General features: G+C 29.2%; 1 protein-coding gene across 2 annotated transcripts in view; it reads left to right on the forward strand.

Moving 5' to 3' along the window:
- LOC129962115 (tyrosine-protein kinase transmembrane receptor Ror2-like) overlaps positions 1-18,858 on the forward strand; it is a 224,446-nt gene that overhangs the window by 163,151 nt on the left and 42,437 nt on the right. The window contains exon 1 of one of the 2 annotated variants that reach the window (XM_056075849.1): positions 16,339-16,415. The exons of the other annotated variant lie outside the window; for it this stretch is intronic. Coding sequence (XP_055931824.1) covers positions 16,352-16,415 — 64 coding nt within the window. The 5' untranslated portion in view covers positions 16,339-16,351. Of the gene's footprint in view, positions 1-16,338; positions 16,416-18,858 lie in introns of those variants that run through there. 2 annotated transcript variants of the gene reach the window in all.

Genomic DNA, 18,858 nt, shown 5'->3' on the forward strand with positions numbered 1-18,858 from the left:
ATGAGATTTTATATAGATGTAAATTTTTTCACGCTATTACTGTTACACAGAATGGGAAATGAAGCGCTCATTAAACTTAACATTTCCTAGTTTAATTGCAATATTCGCTACGAAATGTATTGCATCAAAAAATATATTTACATAACATATTAAGCAACATATAACATATTAAGCAAATATAGAGCGCAATATTTTCTTTTGGCTTTAAAGTTATTAACTCAAAGGTAGTATAATTTAGCTATTAACTCACTTTGATCAATAATATTATTACCAAATCATTAACGCATTTAATAATTTAATAGAGAAACTGGCCTCTATTTAAGAAATTATAATAAAAATTATAAACTTTAATGAATAAGGATTAACGGTTATCAATAATATCAGTTAAAATTAAAAATGCTGAACCAAAAAAAATACGTAGGGAACAGTTTAAAATTATTTTTCGCAATAGAATTTTTTCTAAAACAGAATTTATTAAATTTATTTCGACTTATTGTACGAAAATAATACATAGATTTTTATGTTTTGAAAATCCAGAACAATTTGTGAGTGTCATTCAGTTTTTTCAGACAGCATTCTACCTTTTAAACATTTTTAATTTCATTTTATTCCAAACACAATTCAATCAAAACCCTGATACTGCTGACAAATAACATGCTGCAAATGAGCAGGGATATCATTACATTATGATAAGCCGAAAATTCAATTCTCGGCGAAGTTACTATTGGGCAGATATAGCTCATACATAATATTTAGAACGCAATCAACCAAACTGTAATGATTTTCCAACTCAATTACATAAATCTTCAACCTCACTATGATTGCAAATGATAAACGCAATGTTGCCTCGAGAATCAAGTGCAATAAATAATGAACTTCTCCTCATAATTCCATATATATATATATATATGAAATATTTTCCCTTCTTATGTTTTTATCATTAATCACATGTTTACAGAATTGCATCTAAATTTAATCATGAGTTACAAAATTTTAAGATAAGAGGAAAAAGTTTATATTTGTCGAAAATTTCAAGGTTCATTAACGAATTTGTAGAATAGTTATATTGATTTATTTGAAATTAATGTTCGAGTTACAAGATAAATTTCTCATTGAAATTAATCCACTTCCAAATTGAAAGTTTTCCGTGATGATTAAATTTTTTTAACTTTTAAAATCAACTATATCTTCAATTATTTGATAAAATTAGCTTACTGGAAGAAAATATATTTTTATTTTTGAGGTTTTAATTCTTTTACAAAAGGTATATACATTCAGAGGTAAAATAATAGCATTGTGACAGAGAAAAACGTTAATTTATATAAGTAAAATAAAAACAAAGTTATTTCATACACTAAAAAACTGCACATAAAATTGTCACTTTTATTCCCTTAGCATTTTAACTACATGCAATATTTAAATGAACATATATATTTCTTTATATCCGCAACAACCAACTTGAATTTTAGCAATTGTTTAAAAATATATTCAACAGATTTAATCTGTTTGCAAATGTAGTTAAACTCTATGTAATAGAATATGAAAAATAATAAGTTTTTAAATGACTTATAAAATTGAAATAACTTTCTTGATAATAGCTAACCACCTGTCTAATTGTAAACATGTATATATATATATATATATATATATATATATATATATATATATATATATATATATGTGTGTGTGTGTGTGTGTGTGTGTGTGTGTGTGTATGTGTGTGTAATGATATTTTAATTCTAATTTCAATTTAATTAATTTCCAAGATTTTATCTTAATTTAGCCCATAGTAACTTCATTCTAAAATATTCTCTTATTTCTTGATCCAATTCCACTTTCGGTTTAATTAATTCCTCTGTAAAACTAATGCGCCATCAGTACTAGGTCTCAAATGAAAGTGATACTGTTGCCCTTATCAGAGGTCAAAACAAGGTGCGTGGCCGGAAATCCCATCTTATATAAGACTAGTGATCATTTGTTTCGGCCCTTTTTTGCCTTCTTTCTTACTTTTGCTTCTTGCTTACTTCTTCTGCGTCTGTTTGTAAATAAATTGCTTTCCCGAGATGGATATTAAAGTGAGAATAAAACTAATTTAAAAATATAACATGTCTCTTCAACGTCTTCAAACCTGCATTCTGCTTCAACCAAAATAATTGTTACACATTATTTAGCCGACAACATTCAAATCCATTACACACACACACACACACACACACACACACATATATATATATATATATATATATATATATATATATATATATATATAGTATAGTATATATAATATTATATGGAGGATTAAAATTTCAAGCATATATATATATATATATATATATATATATATATGCTTGAAATTTTAATCCTCCATATAATACTAGTTTTCTAACAAATAGTATTCTACTTGACTAGAAGAACAGAAGAAAAAACTTTCAACAAATCAATCATTGTCAATAGCAAAATCATCGTCATTTAAATTATTAGTAGTAGCAATTGTAATTTTTTAACTGTACTGACAAATCATTGACAGTACTGTTAAAAATGCTGCTTCAATTCCATCACAATTTTTGCAAAGATTTTTTTTTTTCAAAATTATTTTAACCATATGAAATAATCCTTAAATTATTTGTATATAAATTTAAAGGAAAGCTGAATAAATTTAAGAAACTTTTGCACAATATATCTTAAATTCTCATACTTTACAAAAAAAAATTATGTAAAAGAGTTTGTAAATTACTTGCACTTTGCTTGACCGAAAAAAACCCGCATAAGGTATTAAAAAAAATCATTTGCAGTATATGAAGAAAAAAAAAAATTATGATCTGCTGTCTTGACTTCCCGCTGAAAGAACAATTAAATTTATTTTTCACAATCCTTTTAACCAATAAAACAATTCTTAAATTAGAGCATTCGAAATAAGCAAAACTGAAAAAAATGACATTTTTGTATTAGAGATAAGTTAGCTCATAATATAAAAGGAGGGAGGGGGGGGATGCTTCCTAAATATAGCTCAATATTTTTCTTCTTAAGGCATGTTATGGGAAAGAGAGGAGAAAAAAGAAGGAAAAACTTTTTTTTGCTTAACGAGGTAAATACTTACGCAGCTGCTTGTATGATTTTTTTTTCGTTACCATTTGTATCTGCGGTCCCAATTAAGGACAGACATCTTCTATTTTCGCTTGGTTGAAGTAAGTCCCAATGGTTCAGACTTTTTCTAGCCGCCTTGCGCTTCTTTAAAGCCTCCCAAGCTTTTCAGATCTAGTCAGACTCAGTTTTTATGCCACTTCGCAGAAAAGAGGTGCTTTTGTTTTCCGCAACGAAATCAACAACTTTGGGCTCAGCGTGTAAAGAAAAAGCACTTCAGTTTCTTTTAAAGAATAAAACGAGATTTTAAGTCTTCAGGAGAAAGATCTAATTTAGGTTATTCACTTATCCATTTGAGGATTTATTTTTATTCTCTTTTCCAAATACCAAAAAAAATTTGAAACCCCGGAATTCAATTGAAATGATAAAAATGTTTCAAAATAATAGCAAATTCTTTATCCTAGGAATTTTAAATGGAATGATGCTGTTGTAGTCGAATAATAGTTTTCCAATGGTGTAAAGTTTTAAAAGTGTTTACAGAAACAGAAAATAAGAACATATTAGAATGGAGTTAATATGGGTTAAGAAATTTATTAAGTTTTAAATTAGATTTAAAAATATCATTACATATATATATATTTCTATTACTTTAGTTATGCAAAGTAGATAAAAAAAAATTACAATTGTTCAAAGATACAACGATTCAGTTCCGAGGTTTTGATGAATCTTCATCTTCTAAACCTTACTAAGTAAAAAAGAAAAAAAATCTGTACGACTTCTTTATATTAATATTATAAATTTCTATAAAATGTATTTCAATAAAATGCAAGTTATTTAAAACGAAATAAATCCGGGGGAAATTTATTTGACCGTAGGTCCTCGCGTAATTTGCTCATGGTTTTTGTACCAGAGCTGAAAAGTCATATAAAACTTCCAGTTAAATCCATAAATAGCTCAGCTGTTAGTCAATATGCATTCATGTTCTTAAAACGAAAGAGCACGAAAGCGCAATATGCAAGACAAGGGAAATTTATTGAATGATATATGTATTATAAATGCAATTTAAATATTTACTGCTTAAATTTTGTAATTGATTCAGATAATTTTAAGCATTATTGCCCTCATTTCATGTTATGTATGATTGTGAAAAAGAAAAATAATAACAATTTAAAAAGAATCAAAAAGATACAAAGCACAAAATACAGAGCAGATATGATTATATATGTACTCACAAAAAGATGAACAAAAGTCTGCCTCTGTGGATATCTACAGGGCAGGACCTACAGCTACGAAATTTAGCACATATACCTTGGAAGGTGGGAATGTGCACCTTTATGTGATTTTTCTTTTCTGAAATTGAATTTGGGCATTTCAGCAATAACCTCCGAAAATATTATTGTTCAAAATCCAATTTTATTCCGTTTATATATATATATATATATATATATATATATATACTGTAGAAACATATTACTTGCTATTCTGTTCGTGGTCGAGAAGAGAAGAGACTTTTGAAATGTTAAACTTCGCTTTACTCCATTTTGGGAAGCATAATTTATGTGCAATTAGCGTCGAGATACGTCAATCTACAGGGCGACACAAGAGCGACAAAAGAGCAAAAGAGACGATATACCCCCCCCCATTTATTATTACGAGATTCTGATAGGGATTATTTGATAGTCGAACGGAAAGGAAATATAGGTATCTTTTGAAAGAATTTGCAAAGCATGACAGATTTTTATCCCTTCACTCGGAGCAAGTGAAAGCGCTGACTGAAGAAATTTTACAGAGCTCATGTAGCATTAATTAAATAAAAAAGGTGGAATTGGATCAGGAAAATCAGGAAATAAGAGAACATTTTAGAACTAAGTTAATGTGGATTAAATTAGGATAAAATTTAGGAAATAACTTAAAATTTAATTTAGATTAAAAGATATCATTATATATATATATATATATAAAGAGAGCACAGAAAAGTATTTGTACTACCAAAAACAAACCCTTTGCATTGAAAAGGAAAATAAAGAATACTGTTTCAAACAATGAGCTTCTTTTAGCATGTTGTAGAAACGAACTTTTTTTTTTTCACTAGACGAGATAAATACTTACGCAGCTGCTTGTGAGATGCATTTTTTTTTCTTTCCATTCTTATTTCACTACTTTTTTCCCCCTACAATCCCAATTAAGGTCAGACGTTCTATATCTTCGCTTGGTTGAAGTAAGTCCCTACGGTTACGATTCTTTTTTCAGCTGCCTTGCACTTAGTCCCAGCTTGTTTAAGCTCTTCGGGTTTTCAAACCATGTTTTTTTTTTTTTTTTTTTTTTGTTACCTTTGGAAAGCGGGTGTCACTGTTTTCAGCAACTACATCATAACCATTGTGTTTTATGTATATAAAAGAAAGGCATTTGCACAACCCAAAAAACGAAGAGAAAATTTCAGTGACCTGTTTTAGGTTATTTATTTGTCTGATTTTGATTTTGTTTTTTAAATTGAATATTTCATTTCCCTTATCTGGTACAATGTTCTTCAGATTTTGAATTATTTAATAATAAAATTATAATCCTAAAAATTTCATTCACAAGATTCATAACTTAAAATAGGTAATGTTATCATTTCGCGATGTATTTGTGATGTGTAACAATGGCATCTACTTAAAAAAAATATTGCGAGAATTTAGTTTGTATTTATAAATATTCCTTTAGTATCAATATTTTACTAAAGTACTAATTTAATCGTAAAAAATCTAAAACTCTCCTATGACAATAATTATTTTCATTAGAAAAAGAATTATGAAATAAATCGTTTAATAATTTTAAATTTCATGTTTATAAAACCTAGCGTTTCTTTCAGAATATTGGTATCAGAATAGATTAGGTTTTGTTTGATGGAGTTTATTGGCGCAAGAACCATTTTTGATTAAACTGAGCTAAACATATGATGAGATTTAATTTTATTCAAAAAAAAAAAGAAAAAGGATTAGGAGTGATCCACTTAGTTCATTTTATGTGAAATAACTGATGAAACACAGAATTTATTATTATTATTATTCAGAATACAAAATTTATCATTCAGTACACAAGACGGTATATATTTTTACGAAAATTTAATTCCTCTAAACTCGGGTTCTGGTGGTGGACACAAAAACAAATAACGACGTTCATTAACACGAAGACAAGAAGACACTGACGTAAAACACAACCGATACGTACATAAGCGATACACAGTAGCACTTACAACAAATAGAAGCCCACAAGTAGTAAATAACCACAGCAGTTCACAAAGCGGCCAAATATAACTCAACAGGAAGAGAGATTCCACGTGGCTATTCACTGCCTCTCCAAACGAATGCTATTCTCCACTGTCTCTTCGCTTTAGCTGTACTGAACTACCGACTCACTACTGTACGCCTGGCTACTCAACACACGAGCTCGATGCTGCTTCAATATTTGTCTACAAGACTCGGAGCATAACTCAATCCTCAATCCACCAAACTCTTGATCTCCACTCAAAGATTGGGTATAGCTGGACTAATCCAACCAATTCGTTGCTGACTAACTACACGAGTGACTTCGGTTTAGACTGCCGGCTTTTATAGCTTCTGGAGCAGGACAGAAAACTTTCTAAAAAACAACATAATTCGCTACCTATTGGTCCTATCGTCTAAATAATCAATTTTGATTAAATTATCTTTTATATTGTTTTATCATATTACTGTAAAAAGTACCGATGCTATAAGCCATCAAATCTCCAAAATACTTTTTCAAATCTTCTAATTTCTTCAAAAATCCTTTTTTCGTAAGGTTTCCATAATGTTAATCACTGATGTAGGATAGGATAATATATCACAGAAAACAATTTTTATGAACTTAAGAAAAAGAAAAAAACAATCATATTAAAGTTATGAGAATCATCCAGATTTATTAGTAACTAGCCACCTTTGGCGACCAGCCGGTTCGCCAATCTTAATGTTCGTTTAAATTTTAATAATTAAATAGGTTGAACCGGAGTTTAACCCCCTTCTTCGCCAAGTTGCGATAACGCGCCAAAGCTGGCAATATTTATTATGCACTATAATTGAGCATCTGCTCCTTTGCTTTTGAACATTTCGCTAGGCCGTTGTTGGCGATTTTTAAAAATTCCCCCAAGCAGGGGCTTAAACTCCGGTCGTACCATTAAATATTTTACGCAATTCCAACTTTAATAGATTCTTCAGCAAAATATTTTAAAACTTCAAATTTTGATAGTCGTATAATTCACTCATAATATTATAAAGGCCTTCAGTCATAACGTAATATGTATCTCTCTCATTTTCTGTTAGCACCCGTAGAATTTATGTTTTAAATTAAAGTGTAAATGATTCATCTGCAATTAATATAATAATATTTTTTACTGAAACAAAGCATTTTTTTTAATAATATGATTACTGATAATAGAGTCACTGAGCGTTTAAATTTTATGGGCACTAAAGAATATCTTTCTTAATTTATGTAATATCTCAAGAATTTGTGAACAAAATTTTCTCAGATTCATCATGAACAGATCGATTTATTAACAATGTTTAATTTCAAATGCATCAAACACTAAGAAAATAAAATGAATCGTTTAAAATAATCGGTCGAAAACAGGTTTAAAAAAAACTACTTAATAAACGATGTACTTAAAACTATAAGCATATACAAAAAAATATATAGCTAACATAAATACAATTTAATTACAAAAACATGCAATTAACCTAAAAATAATTTAAATCATTGAAAACAGGTTAAAAAAAACTACTTAAAAAACGATGTACTTAAAACTATAAGCATATACAAAAAATATATAATTAACATAAATACAATTTACTTACAAAAGCATGCAACTAACCTAAAAATAATTTAAATCGTCCGTTGATAATGGTTGTCATGGCAACAATCGGAACACAATGAGCATGCGTGAATTTTCTTCGCCAATTACGGTAACTCAAATGCGTGAATTTTTCTACACCAGTTGGGGTAACGCTATGCAGATTATACATTTTTAATTTCCTTTATTCTGTGTTATTTTAATTCAAAAGTACTTCAGAATGAATCTGAAACATGGATTAATTAACAATGTTTAATTTTAAATGCATCAAACATTAAGAAAAGAAACAGAATCGTTTGAAATAATCAGCCGAAAAACGTTAACCCTAGCCTCATTACTGTTGGGAGAAAAAAAATACTGAAGCCTTACTCATTTGGCGGTGGGGAAAATGGAAGATTTTTTTGGCGGGAAAGTTAGTTTTTAATTAATAATTAAAATTTCAAAAAAAGGGACCCCAGGTGCACATTTCCGACCTCTAAGGTATACATGTACCAAATTTGATAGCTGTATGTCAAATGACCTTGCCTGTAGAGCGCCAACACACACACACACACATTGAGCTTGATTTTAAGTATAGATTAGGCAGAAAAAATGTAGTGTGAATTAAAAAAAATGAACTTAGATATGCAAATTTCAATTCCTTTCATATAATGTTTAAAAAGAAAATCATATGTATGTGAGTAAAAAAACGAAAATTTTATTTGTTCTTTGACCGAACAGAATCCAGTCATAATGCATCAAGATTACCTCTCCAGTTCTTCTTTCTGCCTAATAAGAAAATCCCCGATTCACAGATGAGTCATAAAACATTTTAATAGCTCCACACTCTCCGCAAAGCTAATAAATTCATTTTTATACGCTATAGCGGTTAAGTAGGGAGAACCCCCAGAGCGCTGTATTTTACGCTTCGAAGAACCATTGAGTGCACGAGTTCTATCTTTAATACTTATAACTTTGTCCTATTACAATCTTCAGACACATAAGGACAGCCGCCCTAGAGGCAAAATGTTTGTTGTTTGAAACGCCTGCTAACTTTTAGGGCTATAAAATGTTGTATTTATGACACCGAAGGGATTGCCAAGAAATGTATCTAATTTTGTCACAGCTTCAAATGATCCCTAATTTTCAACGTAATTGTTGGGGCATAAAAGGGGGCACTTAGAACTATTGGTTGTTGCCGCTGAATAAAATAAACTGTGATGCGGGATTGAAGTTTACAGAGATTCTGAAGGAGCTAGTAAATTTTATGATAATAATAAACATTGCCACTAAAAGGTTATGTTGTTTAACTAAATCGCACTGAGTTAAATGTTAGGTAACTGAAAAATGCTCTTGATTGGAACCATTTATCTTTATCTTTTTTTTTTTCCTTTGGTATTATATGTAGCAGAATATTAATTCAGTCATTATGCATTATTATGTGACTATGCAATAAGTAACAACAATTATGTAAGCAAGGCAAGGTAATTATAACTATTATATAAAGTTATTATTTGACTAAAAATAATTAAAGAGAATTTTCTTTGCACGAATCAAAAATTCTAAAAATATGAGTTAACACCATTGATCAAGGTTTTTAAAATAATACTGTTATCAAGAATAGTTTCGTGACATCTTTTTAACTCGGATAATTTAATATTGATTAGAGAAAGTATTTGAAGAAATCACCCTGACAAATATTTAAAATAAAATTGCTCTATAAATACTGAAAAGTTAAATAATTTTAAACACAATTTCTTGAAGAGGAAAAGAGGTAATTGTTTGATATTCATGCTATTTTTCTGCTTCTTAACCCCCTTCATCCTAAAATGGAATCTGCTGTTATACAAACTGCGCATGCGCCAGCTTCTAGAGGTTTACATCGCATGTATTCTGTATGACTGGATATCCTTCCGATATTCTTACTGTTTCCTTTCTGTTTTCATCATTTACGATAATGTATTCGTGTGCGTGTTGCTGTAAAAATAAATGCTTTTGATTTTTGCAGTATTTGCTGCTTAAATCTCCAATAGTAATCATGAAAAGCCTTCAGAAAAAAATGGTGTTATGGATAGTTATTTATTTCCAATCTGAAAGAGTTGCGGCTGTAAACTCTATAAGAAGATACATTCAAAACCCTATTTAACAATCCATAACTTTTAGCTCTTAATCATAAGCATTGTTTTTAATTATAAATGACGATTTTTATCTTATAAAATTTTATTCAATTATTTTCTGATTGGTCTTTTTATTCATTTCTCAGACAATTCAGCAATTAAGCATAAATCCAATTTTTACTCACTTACCTTTCGAAAGTTGGCCGAAATTCAATTTTATCATTCGAAAAATCATTCATTTAGGGATTAGCATACCTTATTATGAAGGAGGAAAAAAAAGAGCTTTGTCAATATTTCTTCCTTCGCTCAAATTATTCCAGTTTTATTTATTCAGGTCCTTAATATTTGTTAACGTTGTTTTCCGCACTTTCGTGAGAAGCAATGAAATGGCACATTTCATATCATTTTAGGGATGGGGAGATACTTAGAATTATTTTTATGGTTCTGTATTGCAATTAAACAACAAATTATAGCATGTCATCGGTATAGAACTAAAAGTAATTCAAGTAAAAGTAAAATGTGTTTGAAAATATCATTACTGCAACAGAAGAAATTATAACATACCGTGTATGCGTTACACATTGGTGATATAGGTAGGATATAGTTATTGATATAGGGGAATTTAATAGTTATAGAGATGACGTCTTAAACCAGCAAGAATATGTATATCAATCCATTTTCTCTTTCTTTTATGACTAGGTCATATTTAATTATATATCGATGATGTGTTGACAACAGATTTAAAAAAGTATAAAACAATTCTTTCTTGAGTAAATAGAATTACTTAAAACATTAAAAAATCTAAATGCATATATCAATTTAATTCTTACAAGGAGCATTAGTTCATTATAAGTTGTTTATACTTGCAATTTATTAATTCTATTATTTGAATTAAATTAAATGTTGTCTTCTTTACATTTTTTTATAATTCGAGGAGAGAAAATAACCTCCTTCTTATATTATTATAGCCATTTTTTTTTTACTTTACTCCTTATTTATAATTTTGTTAAGGAGTTTGGAGCATTATTTTATTATAATGCCATTATTTTAATTCATAATTAAATAAAACAGGCGTTCAAATGCAGCGTTAGAATATTACAGTTAATTACTCTATTCTATCAAATACTCATTGCTACATTGGCCTGGTATGAATTGATTCTATTGTTATTATCTTTGGAATGGAAACCTCGAAGTTAACTTTGTAATCACCATAATTCTACTTTCTACACTGAGTGGAACAGAGATTTAAAATATATATATCATCCTAGTTAACAATTTACAGTCATTTAAATAAAAGAAGATCATACAGGCAGGTCCATGTCATCGGGATGACTTTTCTAACTTTATGAATTTGAGTAATTCTAATTAAAATATAATCACGGGATCTTCGAATTATGCATCTCAAGGATCACACACCGGAAGTTTTGGTAATAAATTGGGCGAAGAAATAAAAAAAAATCGAACTAGATCGTCAATTATTGATCATAGTCTTCGTATTTCTGCTAAATAAATTTAGCAAAATAAATAAGTTGGAAAAATAAATTTTCTTATTTAGTTTTTGCATTTATGAAAAGCTAGACAACTTACAAAAATGGCTGATTTCAAAAAATAAACTTATTTCATGATTCTTTTAAAAGATAAGGTTTCTATTCTTGGATAAAAAGTTCTTTTTTTTTATTAGTGAGGAAATTTGGAATTAGACACGTATTTTAGAATTAATTATCATCTGGTTGCGTTTCAAAGATATGATGTTTGTTCTAGAATATATATCGTATAACTCCAAACAGGAATGTTAATATTAAAACAAACTTAACATTTTAAATAAATGATCCCTACAAGATTTCATTTTTTAATCATTAACTGATTGTGATTTCTGGGGAAATGGCAAGAAACAATTTTCGCTTTATGAAAATAAATCGCTTTAAATGTGGATTATAATTTTGAATATAAGATATGTATAAAGATACATATATCAAAGAATTATAAAGCAAGGAAGTTTTCTTTTAGTTCATTTATTTTGCAAGATTCAGTAGTATGTATGGACCCATGATTTATCAGTTACTCTTTTATCAGTTAACTGAGAAAGCACTTTTATTTTTTATTTTCTTTAAAGTTAGCAATATGGATTCTCATTTTTCAACAATTTATGGTTTTACTATCAATATTTTTTTCTGGCCTTTCAGATTTGATCTTTCTTCTTTTTTTATTTACTAGCTGCCTTTCACAGCTAGTTTGGCAATGTTATTAGGAGCAAAATTTCCTGAAATGTTTTTTTTTCTTTCGTAATTTGTCTTAATGGCTTTAGCAAAATATTTTAAGTATGGAATTTTTATAGATATTTTTATCTCATACTTAAAAAAAAAACACTTGCGCCTTTTCTGTTTATTATATTATGCTCTTTTCTAACTATGAATATCTGGGTGTGTTTTTTTCCCCTCATGTAAAATTTCAGCTATGACCTGAAACAAGAAACCGGAATCTACATTTGCTTTTGCAGAAGTGATATAAATACATTACAAGATATAAATACCTTAGCTAAACAATTCAATAGCAAATTTTATTTACTATTGAATATTTTACATAATTTACATAGCAAAAAAAATTTTATTTACCGATTCAATAAAAAAATATATACTGTCAACTTCTATACATATTACTACAAGAAAACAAAAAAATGCGAAGTAAAAAATCTGATATGCGATGCAATCAATGCTGGAACTATGCCAAAATTTTCATTTTTTTTTTCAATTCTTGAAATTAAATTATGTTTCACAAAAAAACTCAATTTGCGCCTTTTTTTTCCGAATAAAATTCTGTATTCTTCGTACATTATTTCAAAAAGGGGGAAAAAAGCCACGTAGTAAAATATTTGAAGCAAAATGGAAGAAGATTTGTTTTTTTATAGATCAAAGAGAATTGCTTTCCTAAAACAGTCTTAAAATATTCTAAATATGAAAATTAATGCAACTTCATTGATATCATAGAAAAATATATATATTTTTTAAATTTTAAAATTGCATAAAAATTTTTGAGCTATGATTTTTTGGAAGATATTTAGTAAAAAATCTCAAAATTTTGCGTAGTTGCGCAATTATTAGTATAATTAAATTCTGCATTTAAAAAATTGCACTGAGGCAAAAATTATCATCACTGGAAGACATTTGTGCAAAACGACTCAAATTCTGACAATCTGTTCTGCGGAATTTAACAGACAATGACACATTCTCTATAATAAATACTTTTTATTCTCTTACAAATAGAACATATACTATCTCTAAGTAGCCCTAATATAGCTCTAAAACTGGACACATACAAAAAAAATCAATCATTTGCTGAGAAAATTTATAAATGTTCCAGAAATGAAATAAACAATCAGAAAGAAATGATTCTATTTTCCCAAATAGTATTTTATTTACCCTTTTTATTTCGTTCTTCTAAATAATCCTATTTCATCAGTCACAAATCTAGACTTCTTATTCTTCAATCAAATTTGATCTCTTAATTTAATTCTCCTATAATTCTTTTCATAAATCTACTTTCCCGAAAAGCTTGGCGAAATTCACCTTCATCACTTGAAAGCTTCGCCAAATGAAATGATGATTAACCGAGTCTTCCAGACGTGAGCAAAAAAGGATAATACCAATATCTCTCCTCTCACCCAAACTGCTTCCATCTTCTTTAGTCAGATCCTAAATTTTTATTAAGGTTGCTTTCAGCGATTCTACCAGAAATAAATCGCCTCTTTCAATTTCAGTCCTGGCAGTGGGGAAGGAAGACTTGATGATGATGTTCCTAGATGGCTCGAACTGCGTCGACGCACCAGGGGAAAAGTAACCACCATAAATTCTTCCTGGAACAAAGTTTGTTGGGACACAATACGGCCATGTATCAGTCGGACGGAGAAGGATGGCGAGTGTATTGTGTGGATCTCAGCAGCAACTGCATGCAGGGGCTAAAATCCGTGGGGCGATGTGTTGAAAAGTAGCCATTATTTATCTGTGACCACAGGCTTTGATCATGGAAGTGAATAAATAGGTTTGGCAGGATACTTATCGTATTTCACAGTTGGGAGGTGGATTAGGGACATATATTTTAGACGGGAGGATCGACGGAGGCATTTGATACCAGGTGACTGCAGGGAATATTTTTAGATTTTGATTTGCTGCCTGGGGTATACAATCAGGGATGGGATATATATTCTTTTTTGTTGAGTTTTTTTCCCGAATTCCATTGCTAGAATTTTGAATAAAAAATGAAATATTATAGTAGGTGTCCCAATAAATACTGTTCTCTATTTTTTGTTCTTTTATTTATAATTTAATATGGCGTCATTCGTCATGTAGTGAGGATTTGCATTTTTCTTGAAAAACGAATATTATTTGAAATCCATATAACAGTTGATATAAAATTATGAATGAAGAATTAAATATTTCAATTCAAACTTTTGCTTTTACAATAATTTTCACTTGCATTTATGATGATTTGTTTATATTATATCTGTCAGTGATAATTCTCACGACACGAGAAGAAGATCATTTGTTCCTTTTAACTAAAAGGCTAAATTTTATCAACGTTTTCTCTGTTGAGTAAAATAAAAATTGTTTTGTGTTTTTATTTAAAACTGTTATAACTCTTTTTCTTCACCAGTTTTTACTGTTTTTCTTCAATAAAATATGTTAGTGAATGAAAATATTAAAATTAATAATTATTATTAAAGTTCTTATGGTTGCAGTGAAGTCTAGTGCTCAATTTTGTAGTGATTATTCTAAATAACTTCGCATCGAACATCTGGTATGAGGGATCCAATGCAAAAGTAGAAAAAAACAAATATGCATGGCATTTATTAAAAGTTGGCAACTTTTCAAAAGTAAATTCGTAAGTATCACCGATAGCATGTAGTTGGGAGAAGTAAAGAGCTAAAAAGATCACTTTCGATCTTTTTTTTTTTTGAATGATTGATTAATGTTACTTATCTAATACGATATTATAAGAATCATAATATCGTTAAAGATTTATCTTTGATATTGCATTTGAATAATATACTAATTTTTATTTAAGTAGAAATTGCTTTACTTCTATGTTTATCCAATAGCATGAAAAAATGGTGTGGGAAAAAAAACCCATCAAAATAAACTCCATAAAATTTTGGACAACTGATAAACGATATTTACATTTCCAGAAAAGAAAGAAGAAGAACGAAACATGCCAGTATTTATTGTATGAAAAATACTTAGAATAAGTCCAAAAAAAAATACATCGCACTTGTTGATATTATTTATTAACATATTCCCTGGGGCTAACATGCCGGTATACTCGCCTCATCTAATAAAAATTAAGTGCAGCTTGTTTCCACGTGCTTCAACTTTGAATAGAGAAAAACACATGAAAGTGAACTTGTCGTCGCAAAGAAAGTGTTCATACAGTGTGGTCACAAAATAAATTTCTGTCTTTGAAGGCATCTGAAACCAAAAATAATGAAAGGAAAGAAACTAAATTTCTATACAAATAATCGAAGTCTTTTCGATTTCATTCTTATACACACAAAAGAAAATTTAGATAATTTAATAAACGTAGTAGAATAAAAAACAATAATTCGTATGTAGCAAAAGTACATCCGTGTCAGATTGTATTTGAACATATGTGAAACATTTGCACTATTTGTAATAAATGCCCTTTAGATTGAAATTTCATTAATAATTGTTAATTATTTCATTAAATATTTTCTTTTGTTTGTTTGATTACAAAGTAAAAAAACATGCAGGCACTTCGAAATTTACGAAACTGATTTGCTCCATATAAAAATACTTCAACTACGTAGCGTTTTTCAAAGCCCCCCCCCCCCCCACACACACACGCATTTCACCCATCGGCAATTAATGAGTGTTTCAAAACTTCGCATTACGACTGCAAACATTTTCATTCATTTATGCAGAAATCGTGCGACAAACGTCACATTCCATTTAACACGTATCTCGATCCATCCACCCTGGCCATCGGTCATTAACAGGGCATGGGACTAGCAAATCTGTGCATCTCGGGATCTATAGCCTCTGGACATGCCATTTATTTCGCATCCCGTTCTGACTCAGAACCCCGAGGGTGTACAGGAAGGGGGCAACTGAATCAACGGGGGAGGACGCCCCCTAATATAGCTAATGGACCAACCTCCAAGACACCCACCGAGAGGGGGAGCTCCTGCAGTATTAAATACGAAATTGGTACAAGTGAAATAGCGCCTAGGGTAAAGACCGTATGATTAGGTCCTCTTTTCCTCACCAATCCTCGTTGAGTTACCAGTAAGATATTGTTATTTATCTTGAGTATCCAGATGGTGTATCGTGTTGTAGGGCTTCTTATGCCTCAGGCTGGAAGAAAATGGAATGAGAAAAGAGGTATGAAAGCGCTTGATGGTAAAATTGGCCTTAGTACTAAGAATTAGGAAGTAAATTGATTTCAAAAATAAATTAGGCTTCGAGTTTCACTAAATAATGCAAATTTGCACTATAAATCTATTTAAAACAAATTTGAGGAGAAAAGATTATTTGAAATTGCGTGGTAATATAAGTATTCAGTTTAAGAATAATAAAAGATATTAATTACAAGCACCAAGTTGTGTCTCCATTTTTATATTTTCTTGTAAACTAAGAAATGCGACCTATTTGAAAGACGTATGTAAAGTAATTGAAGGAAGCATTGGTCTTCTCAATTGCATGCATCGCAAATAAAAAAGACTTCAAAAAGCTTATTTCGGAATATTAATTTGTTCAAGTTTCATTTAGTTTGAAAAGAAGACTGAAAGTTTTGGAACGATAAAATTTATTGTAACGTTGTGTATAACCCAGAATGATCCCTGTAAATTTGTTATGAGTAGAATTGGTGGAAATTCAAAATGTTGGTCTATTTTATACAAAGTTTAAAAAGTAATAAAATTTTACTGAAAGAATTGGGAAGTACAAAGAGAGCTAAATGTTGAATTCTGAAATGGCTAGTATTTATAAACAACAAAGTTTTGAAATAAAAGTATAGTATACTACTTTTTGGATCATTTTGCTTAATGGCTCCTTAATAGAATTGTTCTTTTCTTAATATATAATTGTTATTAATCAATTTTAATATTTTTAATAGTTTTGTTAGCTAGTTAATGATTACTTTTATAGAAAACAAACTTTCAAAGAATTTTTAGAATTTGGTGGAAATTCAAAATGTTGGTCTATTTTATACAAAGTTTAAAAAATAATAAAATTTTACTGAAAGAATTGGGAAGTACAAAGAGAGCTAAATGTCGAATTCTGAAATTGCTAGTATTTATAAACTACAAAGTTTTGAAATAAAAGTATAGTATACTACTTTTTGGATCATTTTGCTTAATGGCTCCTTAATAGAATTGTTCTTTTCTTAATATATAATTGTTATTAATCAATTTTAATATTTTTAATAGTTTTGTTAGCTAGTTAATGATTACTTTTATAGAAAACAAACTTTCAAAGAATTTTTAGAATTTGGTGGAAATTCAAAATGTTGGTCTATTTTATACAAAGTTTAAAAAATAATAAAATTTTACTGAAAGAATTGGGAAGTACAAAGAGAGCTAAATGTCGAATTCTGAAATTGCTAGTATTTATAAACTACAAAGTTTTGAAATAAAAGTATAGTATACTACTTTTTGGATCATTTTGCTTAATGGCTCCTTAATAGAAATGTTCTTTTCTTAATATATAATTGTTATTAATTAATTTTAATATTTTTAATAGTTTTGTTAGCCATTTAACGGTTACTTTTATACAAAACAAACTTTCAAAGAATTTCAAAAAATCGGATGTCAGCAATACACAATGATATTATAATATAATTATAATGATAGACATTGACTCTGTAATAAAGATATTATCCAGTTTCCGACCTTCGCATAAAATTATGAATGTTAGAGGTTGTGAATGCCAAGAAAGATGTGATAGTCCAATCAGATTCCCACATATGAGATTGTGTACTTCGTTGTATTATAAATAAAGAAAAATGACATACATAATTACATTCATGTCTTTCACGAACAATTACTACGAAAGAGTGATATTTGCTGATTAATCGTTGGGACGGCAGTAAATTTACCAAAACGATAAAACTGAATAGATATTTGGGGCGTCTTTTTTTTTTTCTGAGTAGTTCAAACAAATATCTGATATTGCAATTGAAAACAAAAGATTGCATAACAAATTCATTTTATTTAAGTCATTGCATTTTTGATTTATCTCATTTACATTCGTGTACAGATACAGATCGATAGAGGAACAGCCTCACGGCAAATTTGATTCCGAATCTAGTACAGATCAACACGTTAGATGATATAACTGTGCACCAAATTTTATCAATGTAATCTTTTTCGTTTATAGTTATCATTCTACTTTGTATTCGGATAGCCAAACTACCGGAGTTCATCTGAATAGATTTTGAAATCTGAAAACTGGTGAGGAAAAAAAGCCATAGACTTCTCTCACTTATCTCATTTTGAGTTGCCTTGTTCACTAACAGGTAGACAGATATAATTACAAAAATGTGTTTTTGGAACTCGGTGCGTTTTGAAACTTGGATATATGGTATAATTTTCGAGTTCGAATTTCTGTCTAGTACAGTATTTTCTCATTGTATACTTGATAAGAAAAAGTTTTTTAAAAAAAATTCTGGTTTCTTGTAAAAACATTTACTTTTTCAAGTAGAAGCAATTGTATTTTTGAATAGTTTAGAAAACGCAGCAATAGATTAAAAAAAAAACAACATCCCACAATTTTATTACGATAATACATTGAGATCATATGGTAGTACTACGTAGAAGGCTGACGA

Source organism: Argiope bruennichi, chromosome 2, assembly GCF_947563725.1.
Source record: "Argiope bruennichi chromosome 2, qqArgBrue1.1, whole genome shotgun sequence".
Lineage (NCBI taxonomy): Eukaryota > Metazoa > Arthropoda > Arachnida > Araneae > Araneidae > Argiope > Argiope bruennichi.